This window comes from Synchiropus splendidus, chromosome 5, assembly GCF_027744825.2.
Source record: "Synchiropus splendidus isolate RoL2022-P1 chromosome 5, RoL_Sspl_1.0, whole genome shotgun sequence".
Lineage (NCBI taxonomy): Eukaryota > Metazoa > Chordata > Actinopteri > Syngnathiformes > Callionymidae > Synchiropus > Synchiropus splendidus.
Window position 1 is genome coordinate 16,743,602 of NC_071338.1, and position 16,206 is coordinate 16,759,807.

General features: G+C 40.3%; 1 protein-coding gene across 2 annotated transcripts in view; it reads left to right on the top strand.

Moving 5' to 3' along the window:
• The window catches only part of LOC128758749 (protein kinase C-binding protein NELL1-like), a 172,131-nt gene that overhangs the window by 102,787 nt on the left and 53,138 nt on the right, over positions 1 to 16,206 (top strand). For both annotated transcript variants that reach the window (XM_053865039.1, XM_053865041.1), the window contains one exon: positions 14,657 to 14,782. In XM_053865039.1, the coding sequence (XP_053721014.1) occupies positions 14,657 to 14,782 (126 nt within the window). The remainder of the gene's footprint in view (positions 1 to 14,656; positions 14,783 to 16,206) is intronic.

A 16,206-nucleotide genomic window follows, 5' to 3' on the forward strand; every position in this document is an offset into this window, starting at 1 on the left:
TAAAACAAAACCTCCAATACAAGCACAGAATTTATTTTTTTAATCTCCCCATTGAACTGCATGACACATGGATTATTTTTTACTTATTTTTAAATGTCTGGGATTAATGTATTTACCAGCCACCATTTATTGTCAGATGCAATTTGTTCTCTGTGACTGGATTGTTGGACTTGATGCACTTCAGTGGTCTCCGTTCATGTCAACTGTGATCTGATCATAGAGGCACTTCCGTGCAGTGTCAGATAGAAGTGCATCAGTTGCAATACGGAAAAATACAGACACTAGCTGTCATTATTCACTTATTACAATGAATTACATGCATGATACTGTGACTGAGAGGGAGCTGTTTGTTTCCATTTCAGAAACGGCTGTTTTTCTTACGAGAAGTCAGTGCCTTATGTGGGTCACTTAATGTTGAAACAAATAATTATATTTGAATGTTACTATCATCTCTTGCTTGACAGTAATGTTTCTTTAAAACCTTTAAAATCAAGAAATTATATATATATATATATATATATATATATATATATATATATATATATATATATATATATATATATATTTTTTTTTTTTTTTTTTTTTTTTTTTTTTTCGGCGCAGATATTTACCGCCAAGTGTGGTCCGATAAATATGTCTTTCAGGGAAGTAAAAGCTCTGGCATCACAGGCGCGACACATGAGAGTGATATCTGCAGAAGTTCGAGCTTCGCAGATCGTTCCTTTCTGTTGTCGCTCATGCCAAGCATGTGATGCTCAGAAAGCATGTGAGCACCTTGTTGTTGTCCTCTTTCTATGCTGACGCACTGATGGGACACGTGGAACACAACTCAGATACAATACACGACTAATCCTGTGTTGGTTGCGTCTTCCAACCCACAGCGCCTCATCTGTTAGTGCGACTGAGTCCCAATGCTGTAGCTGCACACACGCACACACACTTATCATCGTCATGTGTTGCCTGTGCGGAGGGATATTGCTTCTGCATCAGGACCTTGTCTGACAGTCCCCGATCCCCTGCCTCCCGCTCCACTGCAGCTCCTCAGTGGCTCTATAAGATATTTATAAGCATTTGATAGTGTTCTTCCATTCTCTATCATCCGAGGTGAACGCTGTCATGTCAGATTACTCCAATTCGCCCTTTGCTGCTCTGCTATTCAGCGAATGCTGCTGTGTTTCTATTTAGGCCGGTGTAGAGTTTGTTCTGAATTATTAATCGCAGACATGTTATTAACCAGATTGTGGATCCTCCCCAGCCAAGGACCCCTAGCTAGGTGCAGAATGGAAACAGCAAGGCACTGATTGGATTTAGCAGATGTAGAAGCAATTATTTGCACCGCTGGGAAAAAAAAGTGAACAGAAGCTAATTTTAATTTGGGAGATTAAAACACATTGAGAAGCAAAAGCCCATATTTTTGTAGACTTTAATGTGCTCCTCTTGGAAAATAAACGCCATGATTTACTACCCACTTAAAACTCAACTCTTATTGTACTTTGGATAAGTTTTCTTTTTTGATACTTCTTCTTTTTTGACTATGACCACCCCAAAAATTGTTAAATTGGAGCAGTATTAATGTTTGTCATCATTGTGGGATCAAGAAGAACCTGTTTCACAATAAATGCATTGGATCTATGCATCTATGCCATGCTTTGAATACAAAATAAGACCACTACAGTTTTATTTCTTCTTTCTCTTTTCATGAAACACAGGTAACTAAAACCATTGATCAATATATTGTAGCCACTGTCTATACTTTCTACACGAGCCACTGCATTCACCATTCCCCATTATCACATACCTTAAATACTCAACAACAACATAGCCATTCTTGCTTTGCTTACCGACAATAACTCTATCTCCAACTTGATGTCACCAAAACCAAGGAAATTCCATTCTCATCAATAACCAAGTGGAAATAGTTGACAGTTTTAAATACCTTGGAGTAACATTGGACAACAAACTCTTATTTGACCAGCACATCCGTGACATCCAGGTAGGAAGCTGTCAGCCATTCGCAAGCTGAAAAGACTTTACGTTGCCTCCCATCGCCACCTGCTGCTCTACTGTATCAAAGCACGATTCAGTCCATCCTCCTGGACTGTTGTGTCACATTTTTTAACATGTTATCTGTTAGAAATAACACACACACATAACCACCACAACTTCCAGAATAATCGGTCTACGACACCAAACGTCACAGATTTAAACAGGGCCATTACATGTATCGCTACCTCAATTGAACAGGACATCACATATCCACTTAACACCTACCTCCCCCCACCCCCTCGGGAAATTGGTACAGGACACTGAGGTGCAGAAGGGCCCAATTTGGGAGAAGCTTAATCCCTGCTGCAGTAGCAGCCCTTACCAGAAGGCCTCGATGAACAGACCAGGGCGTGGTAACACTGTCTTGTTGTTTGTTCGTCCTTTTATGTTGCATGTCAAATGGAGACGGTGCAGTGGAAAAGAATTTCCCCAAGGAGACAATAAAAGTCTAAGTAAGTAAGTCATGATAATAGTTCCCATGTACGTTATGGAAACAAAGTCATGTTTTCTTTAAACTGTTTTCTTTATTACTGAACAAAAAAAAAACAAGCATAAAGCTCCATTTTCCAGAACAGTTGTGAAGTGGTTTTTAGTGGAGCAGTCACTTGTTTTCTATAAAACACCAACGCCAGTGTTCTCTTTCCTTCTCCATATTCTGACGAGCACATACACACCATGACCATGCTGCCGGTGCTGACTGAAAATGGGTTTCGCCAGTGACAAAAAGAGATAAATGGAAAAGTGTTCGGAGTAAATGAGGTGATTTCCATGATGAAATGGAGTGATAAAAAGAGAAGAGAGGGTTCTTTCTCACCCACTTTATCTCTGTTTTTTGGATCACATTTCAATCATTGTGCCTCTCCCTGAAATGCCTGCATAAATAATGACAAGAAATAGATTAATGCAAAAACAGCTTTTACTGTTGAAAGGACAAACATTCAGGAATTAATTCCACTACAATGAAGGTCATCCTCCTTTGGAAAGTACCTTAATAAAGAGAAGAGAATATGTGTTAATTGAAATGGCATTATACAGTATAATTTCTTCGTTTCATATATTAAGTAACTGCATATTTTATATGGAAGTGGACATGTTGGCGAAACTTGATGACTGATAATAAACCTGTGACCTGACCAGAGTGACAGTTATTTCTTCCTAGCTGGAATAGAGCTCCAACTACCCCAGGATTAATTTACATTTTTACTTACACTTACACTCTTAAATACGGCGTCTTAAATGTCGATATAGGTTTTTGGTACGCCTGGTCTATACAATGAACCTTACCTCATTTCATATTGATAGGAGTTGTCACCGACTATTTATCTCAGCCTGCCCTCGGTGGTCTGCGTCCTTGTGTTGGGGATGTCCTTCATGCATGCTCAAGCACACACACATGCATGGCTCTTGCCTGCTCATCCCCCTCCCACGCGCAGGATTACTGTGTACAACTTGTAGTACATGAAAAAAAGATGAGAGAAATTGCTGACCCAGCACTCAGCTCAGAGCCCTCTCCTCACTTTGCTCTGGTCAGAGTCCAGGCGTCCCAGCGGAGTCAGTGTGAGGGCAGGTAAAAGGACGGGCTAACATGGAAGTAGGACAAGTGAATAGAACCAACTTTAGGACTTTTAAGAATCATTGAACATTAACATCATTTAATACTCCACAGCGATCTTCTTGAAGACGCTTTAAAAGTTATGGTCATGAGAAAAATGCTTACTAATGACCCAAATGGCTGAACCTTCTTCCTAATACTGAATAACTAAAATGCTTTTTACGTTGATTTTATCTGGATTATTACAATGTTGTTTTCAAGTGTAATTTAATTTCATAATAGAAGTGTGACGCCCAGGTGACCAGAGAAAGCCAATTATATAATCAAGAAAAAGATTCCTAATCCACTGCAAGGAGGTTTAAATATGCTTTATTTAGCTGAACAGTAGGCGTGTGTGCTATATGATCTGAACAAAGGCGCCTGTACAAATGGCATCCGGGTCAACAGCTCCTGCTCTTTCTGAGCTAGTTCTGTTTTTTTTTTTTTTTTTCTGTCTCGTTTTCTTTGGATATGCTGAACCCCATGTGGATGCTGGTACCCTCTAGTCCAGAGACTCTGCTTGTTGCCACTGTGCCGTTGTCCGCTCTGCGGATCACAGTTAGCATACGACCATCTAGTTACCTGGCTTACAGCTCTCTCGCTATATATATATAGGCACTACCGCCGGGTACAGACTTTTTTTTGTTTGTCCATTTGTTTTTGTTATGATGTTCTGGTGTCTTAGTTTCGGCAGTGTTGATTGTGTTGTTGCTTTGTCTATGTCTGTACAAAACTCGCTTGATGCTGACAAATATGAATATATGAATAGAAGCCTTAACTTAAATTGTCCCTCCAAATATAAATGAAGTGTTTTAAGTCATCCGCGAGCTTCATAGAGACAAAGGAGGCGTTCCAAAAGAACCGGTTTGTTGCCTCAGTCGATAGCCTTTATTATGAATATGAATTGCTTTGTCAAGACTGGTACGACTGCAGAGAAAATGTATAACTCTGTTTTATCCTACGTTTGTGGTTGAGGGGCGAAAGCATAAAATGAAATTCAATGGAGGCAAAAGTGTGGTACGACGCTTAGACAAAGCCAACAGCTTGCCTGATCTGAGTGGTGCAGCAACTATACGAGCAGCTGTAAGAATTTTAGAACTCATCAGGGGAGGCGAAGACAGGGCCGTCGCTTTGTGATGGATCATGGGGGAACGCTAAAGTGAAATACTGCCGACATTAAAGTAAATAATTGCTGAGAAAGGAAAACCAGTTACTTAGCTGAATTATTCAGTAACAAGCTTTGCTTTTTAATGGTGGACTTACTACCTCGGCCATGGATTTGATGAGGACTGAGTGGTTACCTAATAATGAAAGTCAGTCTGTATCTACACCATGGAACTTCATTTCGAGCTTCCTGTGTTGAATGCTGAGTGTTTTAATGCCGTATTGCTATGGGATGGATTCCTTCACTAAGATTTTGACATATTTCAGATGGACCCCAGTTTGAAGTCCGTCAGTTTGGGGTTCTACAAATATGTGCCTCCCTCAGGAAATAGTCTGATATTCATTAATCTGTCTAATTGCACCATGCCAAGAAGATTAATGCAGGATTCCTATTAATGGGTTTTAAGCTCAAATCCATTTGGTGCGAGGTTTGACTTTTTCCTTGCTAATTGCTCTGTGAACCTTTCCTCATTACTTTTTTCCTCATGAAGCCTCCTAATAGGTGGCAATTATTCCTTTACTATCCTTCACCAGCTAGTTTTTTTTTTCTTCCAATGTACTTTTAAGTGAGAGTATTTGCCGTCCAAGAAGGCATTTCATCTAGTCTACATGTAATACTCACACTAAAGCATTGCAGTATACACTTCCTGAATAGATGTTCATTTCCTTCCCTCAACAATGGACAAGACTGTGAGGCATGGTTCAGTCAAAGTCATGGAGCTGACACGATTGTCAGAAGGATTCAGCCCATCCCCCAGAAACTGAATCTTGTAAGGATGTAACCCATGAAGAGCCATTCATGACCATTGGGTTCTCCCCAGTGCAGGGTTTCCATCACGTATAGACGAGACTGGACTAGCTACCAGCCCATCAGAACCAGATGGTCTGTTTTTAAAGATGAAATATCACGTCACGTATTTAGTCAAAGGGGAACCATCCAAACAAACAGATAACACAGACATCATGGAGCATTACTTTTTTTCAGCGGGTTATTCACGGAAAAGTGATGTGAAATGATAATGACTGACATCTGTTGCCGGATATATGAAAAGACAGATCGCGTGAGCCTGGCTTCGATTGGGGGCATTTACACTTCGCCTCTTGAGTGGCTGCGTTCTGTTCTGTTTTTTTATTGTTTATTTGTTTGTTTGTTTTTAAACCGGGGACTATAACCCAGTCTGGTTGGTCCTGCCTGTAGAAATGTTTCTTCTCAATGACTCATTTTTGCTTTATCTATTGTATATTTATGTTGATATTTAAATATGTACAAATTATTGAGATTGTTTTACTGCAGATATTTATTGTAAATCAAGCATAAAGGTGACAATGTAATGTGCAAGAACACCTCTTTTCTCCTGAGAAAAATGTACCAGGAAATATATGATTTACTCTGCTTATGGCACAGTGGGGAACGGAATGTCAGTACACCCCATCCTCCTTGGTTTTGCAACAGTTCATGGGCACTGGTGTGACTGAAGTCTCCTTCTCATGGTCAGGTTGTCACCCTATTTCTGAGGTCTCACTTGATCTACGTGTCATCCAAAATTCTGATAGGATCTGATTGTGCAATGATGGACTCACCCTTTGACTGGCTTCTCTCTTCTGTGGCCTTGTCTTCAAATAGTTATGGTTTGATCGTGAAGAGACGTGAAACTAGCTTTTTCAAAATGAAAGGTTTCAGTTGTAGTGACTGGCAATGTACTCAAGTGTTGATGAAGTTTCTTGAAACGGAATCCTCTTTTCCAGATGCCACTAGACGCCACCATCTGCTGTCTAATATGTTTGGCTTGAACAACTGCAGTATTTCAATGAATGAATCATTTCAAAAGTAAAAATGCCGTCTAAGGCCTCTGTAAATTAGGACAGTGGACCCTGCAATACTGTGTCATGATACCTCCTCTTCCCATCAGTAGAAAAGCTGGCTCAGTGAGGACTGGACGGCCTCTCCGGCACAGAACAAGGCTTTAATTCATTGTCTGAATTTGATCTATTTATTCATGGGGGCATAGTCAAGGCACCGGTATTTGCTGTCAAAACAGCCTCCTTCATTATAAAGTGGCACCAGCCACCCTGCTGTGATCTGGTTAAATGTATGCCTCACTCAGGATGTGAAAGACAAACCATGGTCTGTTCAACTGTTCCAAACTGTTTAAACTGTTCTGGCATCCCTGAAGACTGCCGTCTTATAATCTTATCTTTGCTCTGGTCAAAGTGCCATGGATTCTGATGGGATTGAATTCTGAGTTTGACTGGTCCGATATTTTCCTGGTTCAACCCGTTTGCTAAATGGCTAATGGTTAATGGCTATATGGTTTGCATTGGCTGCGTGACTAGCTGCATATTTCAGTGAGATGTTATCAGTGTGGCAGGTGTTGCAACCAGTTGAATAAACCTTATCGGTGAAAGCCAGCGCTAAACTGGCCTCTGCCCAAAACCAGGTCTCTGTTAAGAGAGAATAGTAATCTAATTTAGTGAAAAATGTAAAATGTTCCCCATCACCATGCACATAGACAACTGTACTTTGAAAACATCTGTGAAACAACATGTTCATCGTAATGGGTCACCAGCAGTTTCAGCTGCAGCAACCGAACAAATCTGATTATGATGAGTCTTTGGCTGCGCAGCTCTGGAAGTGGGACGCTTTGCAGATGGCACTGCAGATGACAAGCGTTGTCATTGTCAGGAACAGATGTAGGGACTTGCGTACAGCAAGACATTATTTGTCAACTTTCCTTGTGTTGAAAGATGAAAGCAAACCTTTGATTGTCAAACGACAAGGATGCTTATGAGCTTGATGCACTTGTCAGGAGCTGCTGAGTGTGTCAGGTGATCAGCAATGTTTGTTACAGTTGTTGCTTTTGATCAACACCAGTGGCGCTGCAGGACAAAACAGAACAATCGCTTGACGGTATTTTCTGTTGGTGACGGGTGACAGCCGTGACGTCTATGTTGGCATTTCTCCAAGCAAACTAGTAATAGAAATCAATCTAATGACCGTTTCAAATAGCTTTTTTTTTTTTTTTCAAGTGGGGCTCCAGCCGTTTCAATTTCCTGCCGGCTGAAAACCTAAAATTATTGTGACGTGACTCAAATACCACAATGTGATTTTTGTGTGTCCCACACTGGGCTTTAATCGAGAGATAGCCGTTTTAATTCCAGGTTATTAGCATCTATTACGGGAACAAGCTGGAACAAAGCACACAGAGGAGATTGCCTGTGAAGGCGAATCAAGGTGTGAAATGAGACATGATTGAAAAACAATTTGTCCAACATTTATGATAAAGGATTGAAATGATTGAAATAAGCCTGTCTGATAGACCACGTTTGACCACCTGCTGTTACGAAACACAGTCAGCTGCCCACCGTGCAGAGAACTTGACCTTTCCTCCACCTGCTCATGGTCGAAAGGTGGAGGCTTAGATGGTTGGTGTTAACAATGGGAAGGGGCTGTCATATGCACTTGCAGGACACGGCTATGCTTTTTCAAGGTCAGGGCTGTGTAAGGCACAGGACTTGCGATATATTTTCGGGCCATCATCTTGTTATAAGTGAATTATTAGTACTCTAGTAGCAGAAGAGTAGTAAAATTGGCTGTAATAATTATTGAGTTTGTTTGTTCCTCCTCTTTTTGTTGGGCATTCTCCCTTCAGATGCCACAGCAGCTCACCTTCATCTGTCGTGTGCATGCTTCCTGGTCATACCCATCCTCTTCGTGCCCTCCTTCACTCCTTATCTCGGTCACATTGGTGGTGTGCTTGTATTTGGATCTTTTTTCCAGTTACACTTTCCCCAGATAAAGACATTCCAAGGCCAATGTGCAGATCTCAGTCTACCTGATGGCAACATTAAACACCAGGTTGCAGCGAACGGGGCAAAAAAGTACCCTAAAGCATCTTTAACTCAAATTACAATAACGTTCAAAGATTTAAATAACCTCTCAATAAAATATAGTGTTTTGAGTCACTTTATTATCATCTGTTCAATGAGGCTGCTGCCGGAGGAAGAGAGTAAAAACCCTCATTAAACGGTCCCACAGTGTTGTCAAATATTTATACCCCAATATCCCTTCTCCTGTCAAATTATTACTGCCTGTCATTACAGCCATTACGATGAGCGGCTGTTTAGTTGATGTTTCGTAGATCTCAGACTGAATAATTGCCAGGATCACTTGTCAGTTTTACATCTTGTACATTATTTACTTCAATCTTGTATCTGAACATTGTTGCTTATTATATGCTATCTTTATTCTGTCGACTTAAATCAATTTGAATGTAGTTATACATAATATATGTAAATATTCATGTGCATTTTATTTTATGTGCATGTTCATTGTATTAATGTTTTTCTTTACACGTTCATATTTTCAAATAGGTGGATAATAACTGATATGTTTTATAAGTACAAACAATGACCTAATTTACTGAATGAAAACAATTCTCATACTTTTCTTTTTGATGCTTTGTCTGGCATGCAGAGGAATTGACTGCCATCTATTTTTTTTTTTTTTTGAACTTTTTGTTGACCTTTTGAAAGATTGAAGATAATCTTTCTGGTGAATAGTTACTTCTTTCTTATTCAAAATGGTATCATCATCTGGACAGCAAGGTTTGACTGACACCGGTATGTCAAATGACTTCATGTTTCCTAGTCACCTAGTGTTGTTTTCATCAGATCAAGAATGGGATTATGAAGAATGAATGAATGTTTTCTGTGACTTCAAAATAGCGGTGGTCTAATTGTAAGATTGATATTGAGAGATCAAGGGATAAGAACTGAGGCAATAGCACCATATCAATATATTTTATTGATGAATCATCAGTTTTGTTTTATTTATGTAAATGTATTAAGTGGTTCGCATGTAAGCTTGCTAGCCTCCCCCCGATCCAAAAGCTGCACTCCTCACACGACTCAAACAATCTAAAAAAATATGCCAAACACAACATAACAGTGAGCCTATTCCAATGGCAGTGGCTCTGTTATCTAGCAATGTTTTGGTTTCAAAATTACAGGCACAGCAAAGAGCCTTTCTATAGACGGACTCTGTCAATTGGTGGGAGCACGACAATTTGCAGCTGTGGCACCAACTTGCTGCTCGAATAGAATGTAAAAGTGTTTCGATTGCTCCTGCAGCTTCAGGACCTGCAGCCTCCAAATCAATCTCAAAACAATGCACCTCGTTCAGCCAAAATGTATCAGGATATGAATTCAAGACCTATATTGTCCAGCCCTGCTATTAAATCTATGGAAAACTTTATTTTTAATAAAAACCTGAATCCTTTACTGAGGCAACTTATTTTCTCTGGATTACTCTGTCAGCATCTGCGTTTTCCTCCAAGCATCTGAATAGACAACAGCATCTGCACCAGGTTTGATTATCAGCCTGTCACTCAAGAATTTTCTCGTGTGTCTGCGGGCTCACAGGAGGAACCCCGTATGTGCACACCAGCCTGCCTCCCTGACAAATTTACAAGAACATGTGTATCTGAATGTACAGTCTTTTGAGGTGTTTCTATAAGTTTGTGATGTTCAAAAGTGAAACCCAATATCCCATAGACTGAAGAATGTGATCCACCATCTATTTTTCTATCTAGTATTTCTATCTTTTATATGTCTATGTTCTATCTTTCTATCTTCTCAAAACAGCTGCATCAAATATTAACTATTTCATCTCAGTTGGCTGTTGAGGTGGACAAATCAAGCCTGTCCAAACTGAGAACTTATGCTTAGAGCACTGAGGTAAAGTCGATGTACTTAAAAGCAGTTATTATTGAGAATTTAGTGATTATTATTTATTGAAACAAGTATTTTTTAGAGAAAGAATGAGAGCTCCACCTTCATATTAAGCTACTGAACTCAAGCCAAATATGATGGGGGTCATAATAACATCATTGAATCATGGAATGATTGGAAGGGTGAGGTTCAGAGTTTACTCGAGATCTAGCCATCATGAACAGACTCACAAGAACTTCAAAGTACGAGACACTGAATGCTGAAGTTGTATTGCTCTCTTAGTGCCAAACACTTGAGAAAAAAAAAAAACTTGAGAGAGTGTTTTCATGTCTATTTTACAAGAAAATAGTGGAAGTGCTAAAGGTCACACACGTGCCTTGACAACACTTTTTTCCAGCAATCAACATGACTTCTCTTTGCCTCTGTAAAAAAAAAAAGTAGGTCATTTTCCTGGGGTCAGTATTTGGCTTGTGAAAGTCAGTATGAAGGAGTGGATAGGCAGCATTGCAGCCCTTCATGTACCAAGGTTTCTGGGTTCAACAGACAGATGCTGCCTGCCTGAAATGTGACACTAGAAAGGCACTGAGACTGTGACCTTGTTGCCCCAAATGCCTCTATGTTGACTTCACATGTAACGTGTGAATGTGACTTCAGGTGTAACCTAATTAACAGTATATTGTAACTCTCACATAAACTTGACTTCATCGACAGTAGCTTGAATAACTGTATTGAAACTTCTGAAGTTGTGGCAAATAGTGATGCCCTGCTTAGCAACCTGCAGATAGTTTGTTGTTGGAAAGCAGCTGCTTTATTGTATTTCATTTTCATGTGGAAGAAGAATGTCCCCTTCAGACATGGATCCGGAAATATGAAGGCAGTCTGGCTCTGCTGCAGCAGTTCAGTGCTTGTGTTTACACGCTGTAAACACAATCTTCCTGCCTCAACTCTGTAAACTCTGACAGACAGAAATATTTCATTGTCATAGTTTTGTTGGTTTTGGAGTGACTGGTAGTTTGTCTCGCACCAGAGAAATGGAGCGATGGAAGGATTATTCAGCCCAATTCTCATCAATCTTCTTGGGTGTGACTCTTTACATTTCTTCTCAAGAATGTTCAATGGCTGTTTGAAACGTTGAATGAAAACCCCTTATCAAGTATTTAATGTTGCATAACTCGTGTAATGAGGGCGGCCTCTTTTGTGTCACTATTACTCACAGATCAGTGAAATCTGAGTCGTATTTGCTGGGCTCCACCACCATATTCCCAAATCATGAGGATGAAACCCATATCACGACGACGGCTCAGTCCACATTAAATGATAATGCCAGCGTTCCTTTCAAGCATGCGGCAGCAGTCCCTATGCTACATGAAAAATTAAAGACAGTGGGATGATATCTCAACTCATTTATCTTCTTTTCTGAAGTCAAAGTTGTTGAAAGTGACGCTTCATTATTCTGGTGTGTAATTGCAGGCCGAGATTCATTCAGTTTTTGATCAATAGACTAAATAAACATAATCCACACAAGAATACAAGTCCCTAATTTGAGCAAGCAGAATAATGGAGGACTCTCTTGAATCCCAATTTCCAGTGGCTTCAGATCAGCATTCCTGCCAGTCACCTCCTACTCACAGATAAACAGGCACCAAATATTCCGCTGCCTACTGATCATCAGAATCAAGTGAAGGCATGAAGGCAATTTCAATTATTGTTGTATTGCGTAAACTTGAGAATAAAGTGTAGACAATATGCCAAATTATGCTATTTCTTTTATCAAATTCAGAGCAGAAGAAAATATCTTTTGAGTCTCCACCTGCAGATTTTTTTAGTTTTCTTTTAAAGCTAGAAAGCAAGCATTAATGATGAAAATAAAAGTAAAGCAAAGCCAATTCATTCCCTACTAAAACTAAGAATGTTATCGCATCATGATCGTATCATATATCGTATCATGATCATGTTTATCAAGGTACATGCTGTGTTAGTGATGTATTTAATTCAACCAACTTCAATAGAACTTCTCAACATAGCTGCCATTTAAATATGTGGCTCTGTCCAAGACTCACACTTTGTCTTTGTCCTTCTTTCTAGAGTTTTGAAATATTCATGTTCTTTAAAAGGAACTCCATAGACACCTGTTGAATTCTTTAAAAGTCCTGAGATGTTTCCCGTCCGCCTGTCTGCAGGTGGGGCACGAGTGAGAATCAGTGAGAAGAACATCCACAGTTCCCCACAGGAACTGCAGACAACATAATGCCACAAACAGACACTGGGATAATAAAAGATGACATGCCGTTTATGCCTGTTTACCTGGTATGGTTTGGAGAGACTGGACTACTAGGACTTTCGGGAATGAAAACACAACATGTTACATGTTCTCCTGTGACAGTTTGGGATCACAAACAAACACAAGTGGAAGGTCGTATGTTTCCTTATTTTTAGCTCCCCCTCCTCTGTCTTGACCTACATCACAGCATGAATAAAGCAGCACAGATGAAGAAAGTGAGCGCAGAGGGGGGGAGGAAGAGACGGTCTACAGAGGTGGCTGAGGAGGAAGAGGAGAGGCCAAGAGACACTGGCAAATCCTGAAAAATCTATCCCCCCCGTACGATATGACAGATCCAGATCTGTCAGCCGACATCCCGGCTGTGCTGCTCCCACTGGAAACGGGAGTAGGTGAACACATAGATAGGCTCATCGGGGGAACCAAGAGCTCGGAAAAGCCAAGATCAGAAAGCCGCCTCATATCTCTAACTTGACAGTGACGCTTATGGTGCTTTAAATAAAGGCTGACCAAAGCGGTGAGACTCCCTTTGAATTATTGAGGCAGTGTGTCAGTAGCATCACAGACAAACCGTGATCCAGCATAAGCAGTAGTATGCCGTCTCACACTCAAGCAAGATATTAAGTGTCATTACAGGATGATGGTGTTGGTTCAGGAAAAAGCAACAAAGAATTGTTTCGCTGCCTGGAGGCCGGAAACAATGGCTTCCTTTGTTTCTAATCGTAAGTGCAGAATCTGTGGTTGTGTTATTCTCTCCTTTTGCTCAGCCTCCGTGGATGAAATTTGCTAGAGGAGAAAAGGCTTTGGGCGGTGCATGTAAGGCAATTACACACTTCATACAAATTCAATTGGTTGTGAGAGAAGAGCTGAGATGCTGAAAGCCAGAATGTATTTATGGTTGGAGGGATTGAAATATGTTCCTGACTTCCATTCCTGTAGGTTTATACTGCCTCTTGAGAAGCAGTGAGGAGCGCTCTATTTCAACTGTAGACCCTTCTCATGCAGCTGCGCCAAGTGTTTTACGTGTTTTAGGAGGTTTGAATGAATCATCTTAGAAGTTGTCTGAAGTATTTCATCTGACTCAGGCATAGTCAGCAACCTTTCAATTCAATAATATACTGTATTATTATGGTTACATAGTAGTTTGCTCCACTTTCTCCCAACAAGAAGCTTGCAGCTTTCTGTATGGATTGTGTATGATATACCCAAGTTTGTGTGAGTGTTCTCCAGGCACCCTGGTTTCCTCCCACAGAGGTACATTGAGTGCTCTGAATTGTCTGTAAATGCGTTTGCGGTTGTTCATCTCTATGTGCCCTGTGATAGGCCATTGTCCTGTTCAGGATGTCCCCAACATCTCGCTCAAACTAGCTGGGATTGCGTCCAGGCCCCCACTGCCACCTTTGTTGAATAAGTATATCTCATGTAAGACTCAAGGGCCATATGATGAATGTCCTGCAACGTAGTTTGTGATTATGAATTCTATCATTTTTTGCCTCCCACTACTTAAATCGACTTGCACACTGAAAGAGTTGAAGCTTGCCAGATCATTGCCAGGAGCTACTGTGAAGTATTATAATTTTTTATAACCGCTCAATAATCATGGTCAATTTCAGGGAAAAAAAAATCCTTATTTAAGAAGGACAATCTTTCTTTTATTTTTTTATTTTCTGCATTTGTTACTTTCTTGGCAACAGCCTCAGTACTGTGGGTTTTTTTTTACTTCAGTATGAAATTATTTGGTTGTTTATTATCTTTTCACCTACGTTTCATCTACATCACTCCTATGGGTTTCAATCTGCATTTTTTAACACGTCATTAATCACAATTGTTTGTGTCTGTTTCCACAGACATCGATGAGTGTGCGACTCAGATTCATTTCTGCCAGTCCAACACTGTGTGTGTCAACCTGCCTGGGAGCCACCGTTGCGACTGCATGCCTGGCTTCATCCGAGTGGACGAATATTCCTGCACAGGTATCCGTTACCCTGCCAGACTTCTTTTTACTCGTGTGATCGACTCATCATTTATTTCACCATGGTTTCGTTGTTTTATAAGCATGCAAACAAAATAAAAAAAGGTATCCTCACCTCTGAGGCAGAGCATTTCAATTCCAAAGTAAGACGAGTTTACAAAACAAGTAAGAGGCCATAGATGAATGCTGACACCATCAATCTGTTCCATATGTGACAAGCTTTGCTTGCAGCGAGACATTTTTTAAATCCAATGAGAACAAGCATTTTTTTTTACATTTATTTATTCATTTAAATTAGTTCTTGATGATAAGCCGCATCTCTAGTCTAATGAGACCAAAAGTTTCCTGCACAGCAAATGCTTAGTTCTTCAGAGGCGCTAGATCTTTTGGGCGGAACATGCTCAGTGGCACGATTACAACATCCAGCTGCCACACAATGGTTCGACATCTATTCTCTGATACTGAGGCTGAAGAGCTTGTTTACCTTCACATAATGGATGAGTCAACAGGAACTGCTCCTGTGGCATCATCGAGGCACGTTTCTGGTTTTCGCTTAGTGCAACACTGCACAGAATTTGAACTCCTATTTACACTTATTAGCATTCTAATTCAACAGAACCAACTGTGTAGATGATTTATGGTGATACAGCATATTCATGCATAGTTCCAGAGCCTTCTCCAGTGGCTTTTTAAGGCTTATTCCTGGCAGGGTTGTGACTGTGAGTTGTGGTGCTACTCCAAACTAACACAAATGATTGGGGAAGTATCTTCAACCTGATCCCAGTTACCATGGAGTGGTTAAAAGGCGGTGATCATTCCATCATTCAGGACTTACAGTACTGAATAATGATAATAAAGGTCTATTCTGTTGGGTGACCTTCACAATGGTGAATTCTGAATGGGGACTGATTGACCATTCAGTGCTGTTGCTTCCTCTTGATGTCAGGAATGGTCAACTCAGATACAGGCTGATTGTGTCCTTTAATCTCACGTTCACAGTGTTTGTGTGTCACAAGTACAGTGACGTGAAGCTTGAGTGAAGGTCAGCTTCTTCAACCTTCATAAGTACATATAAATGGATTTTGTTTCCATTCGTCCAACATCACTCTGCCAAACTGGGCACATTGTTAGCCACAACAGACATCCTTTATCAAAATGTCCTGTGTTGTCTCCCAGCAACCTGCTTCTGATTTTAGTCCTTCTGTCGGTTAGATTCCAAAGTTTTCATGTAGCTCAAAACAATTGCTGTGTATGCATTTCAAGACTCCATTGGAAAAGATGACTTGACAAGTTCAACACACGTCTGTGATGAGCTTGTGTTGTGTCAGATGACTTCTTCTTATCACATGTTCTTAATGTTGTTCATTTTGATTTTTCCCATTTATACAGTATACTTCAACCTCCTTAAATCTAAGCTGTTCTTTA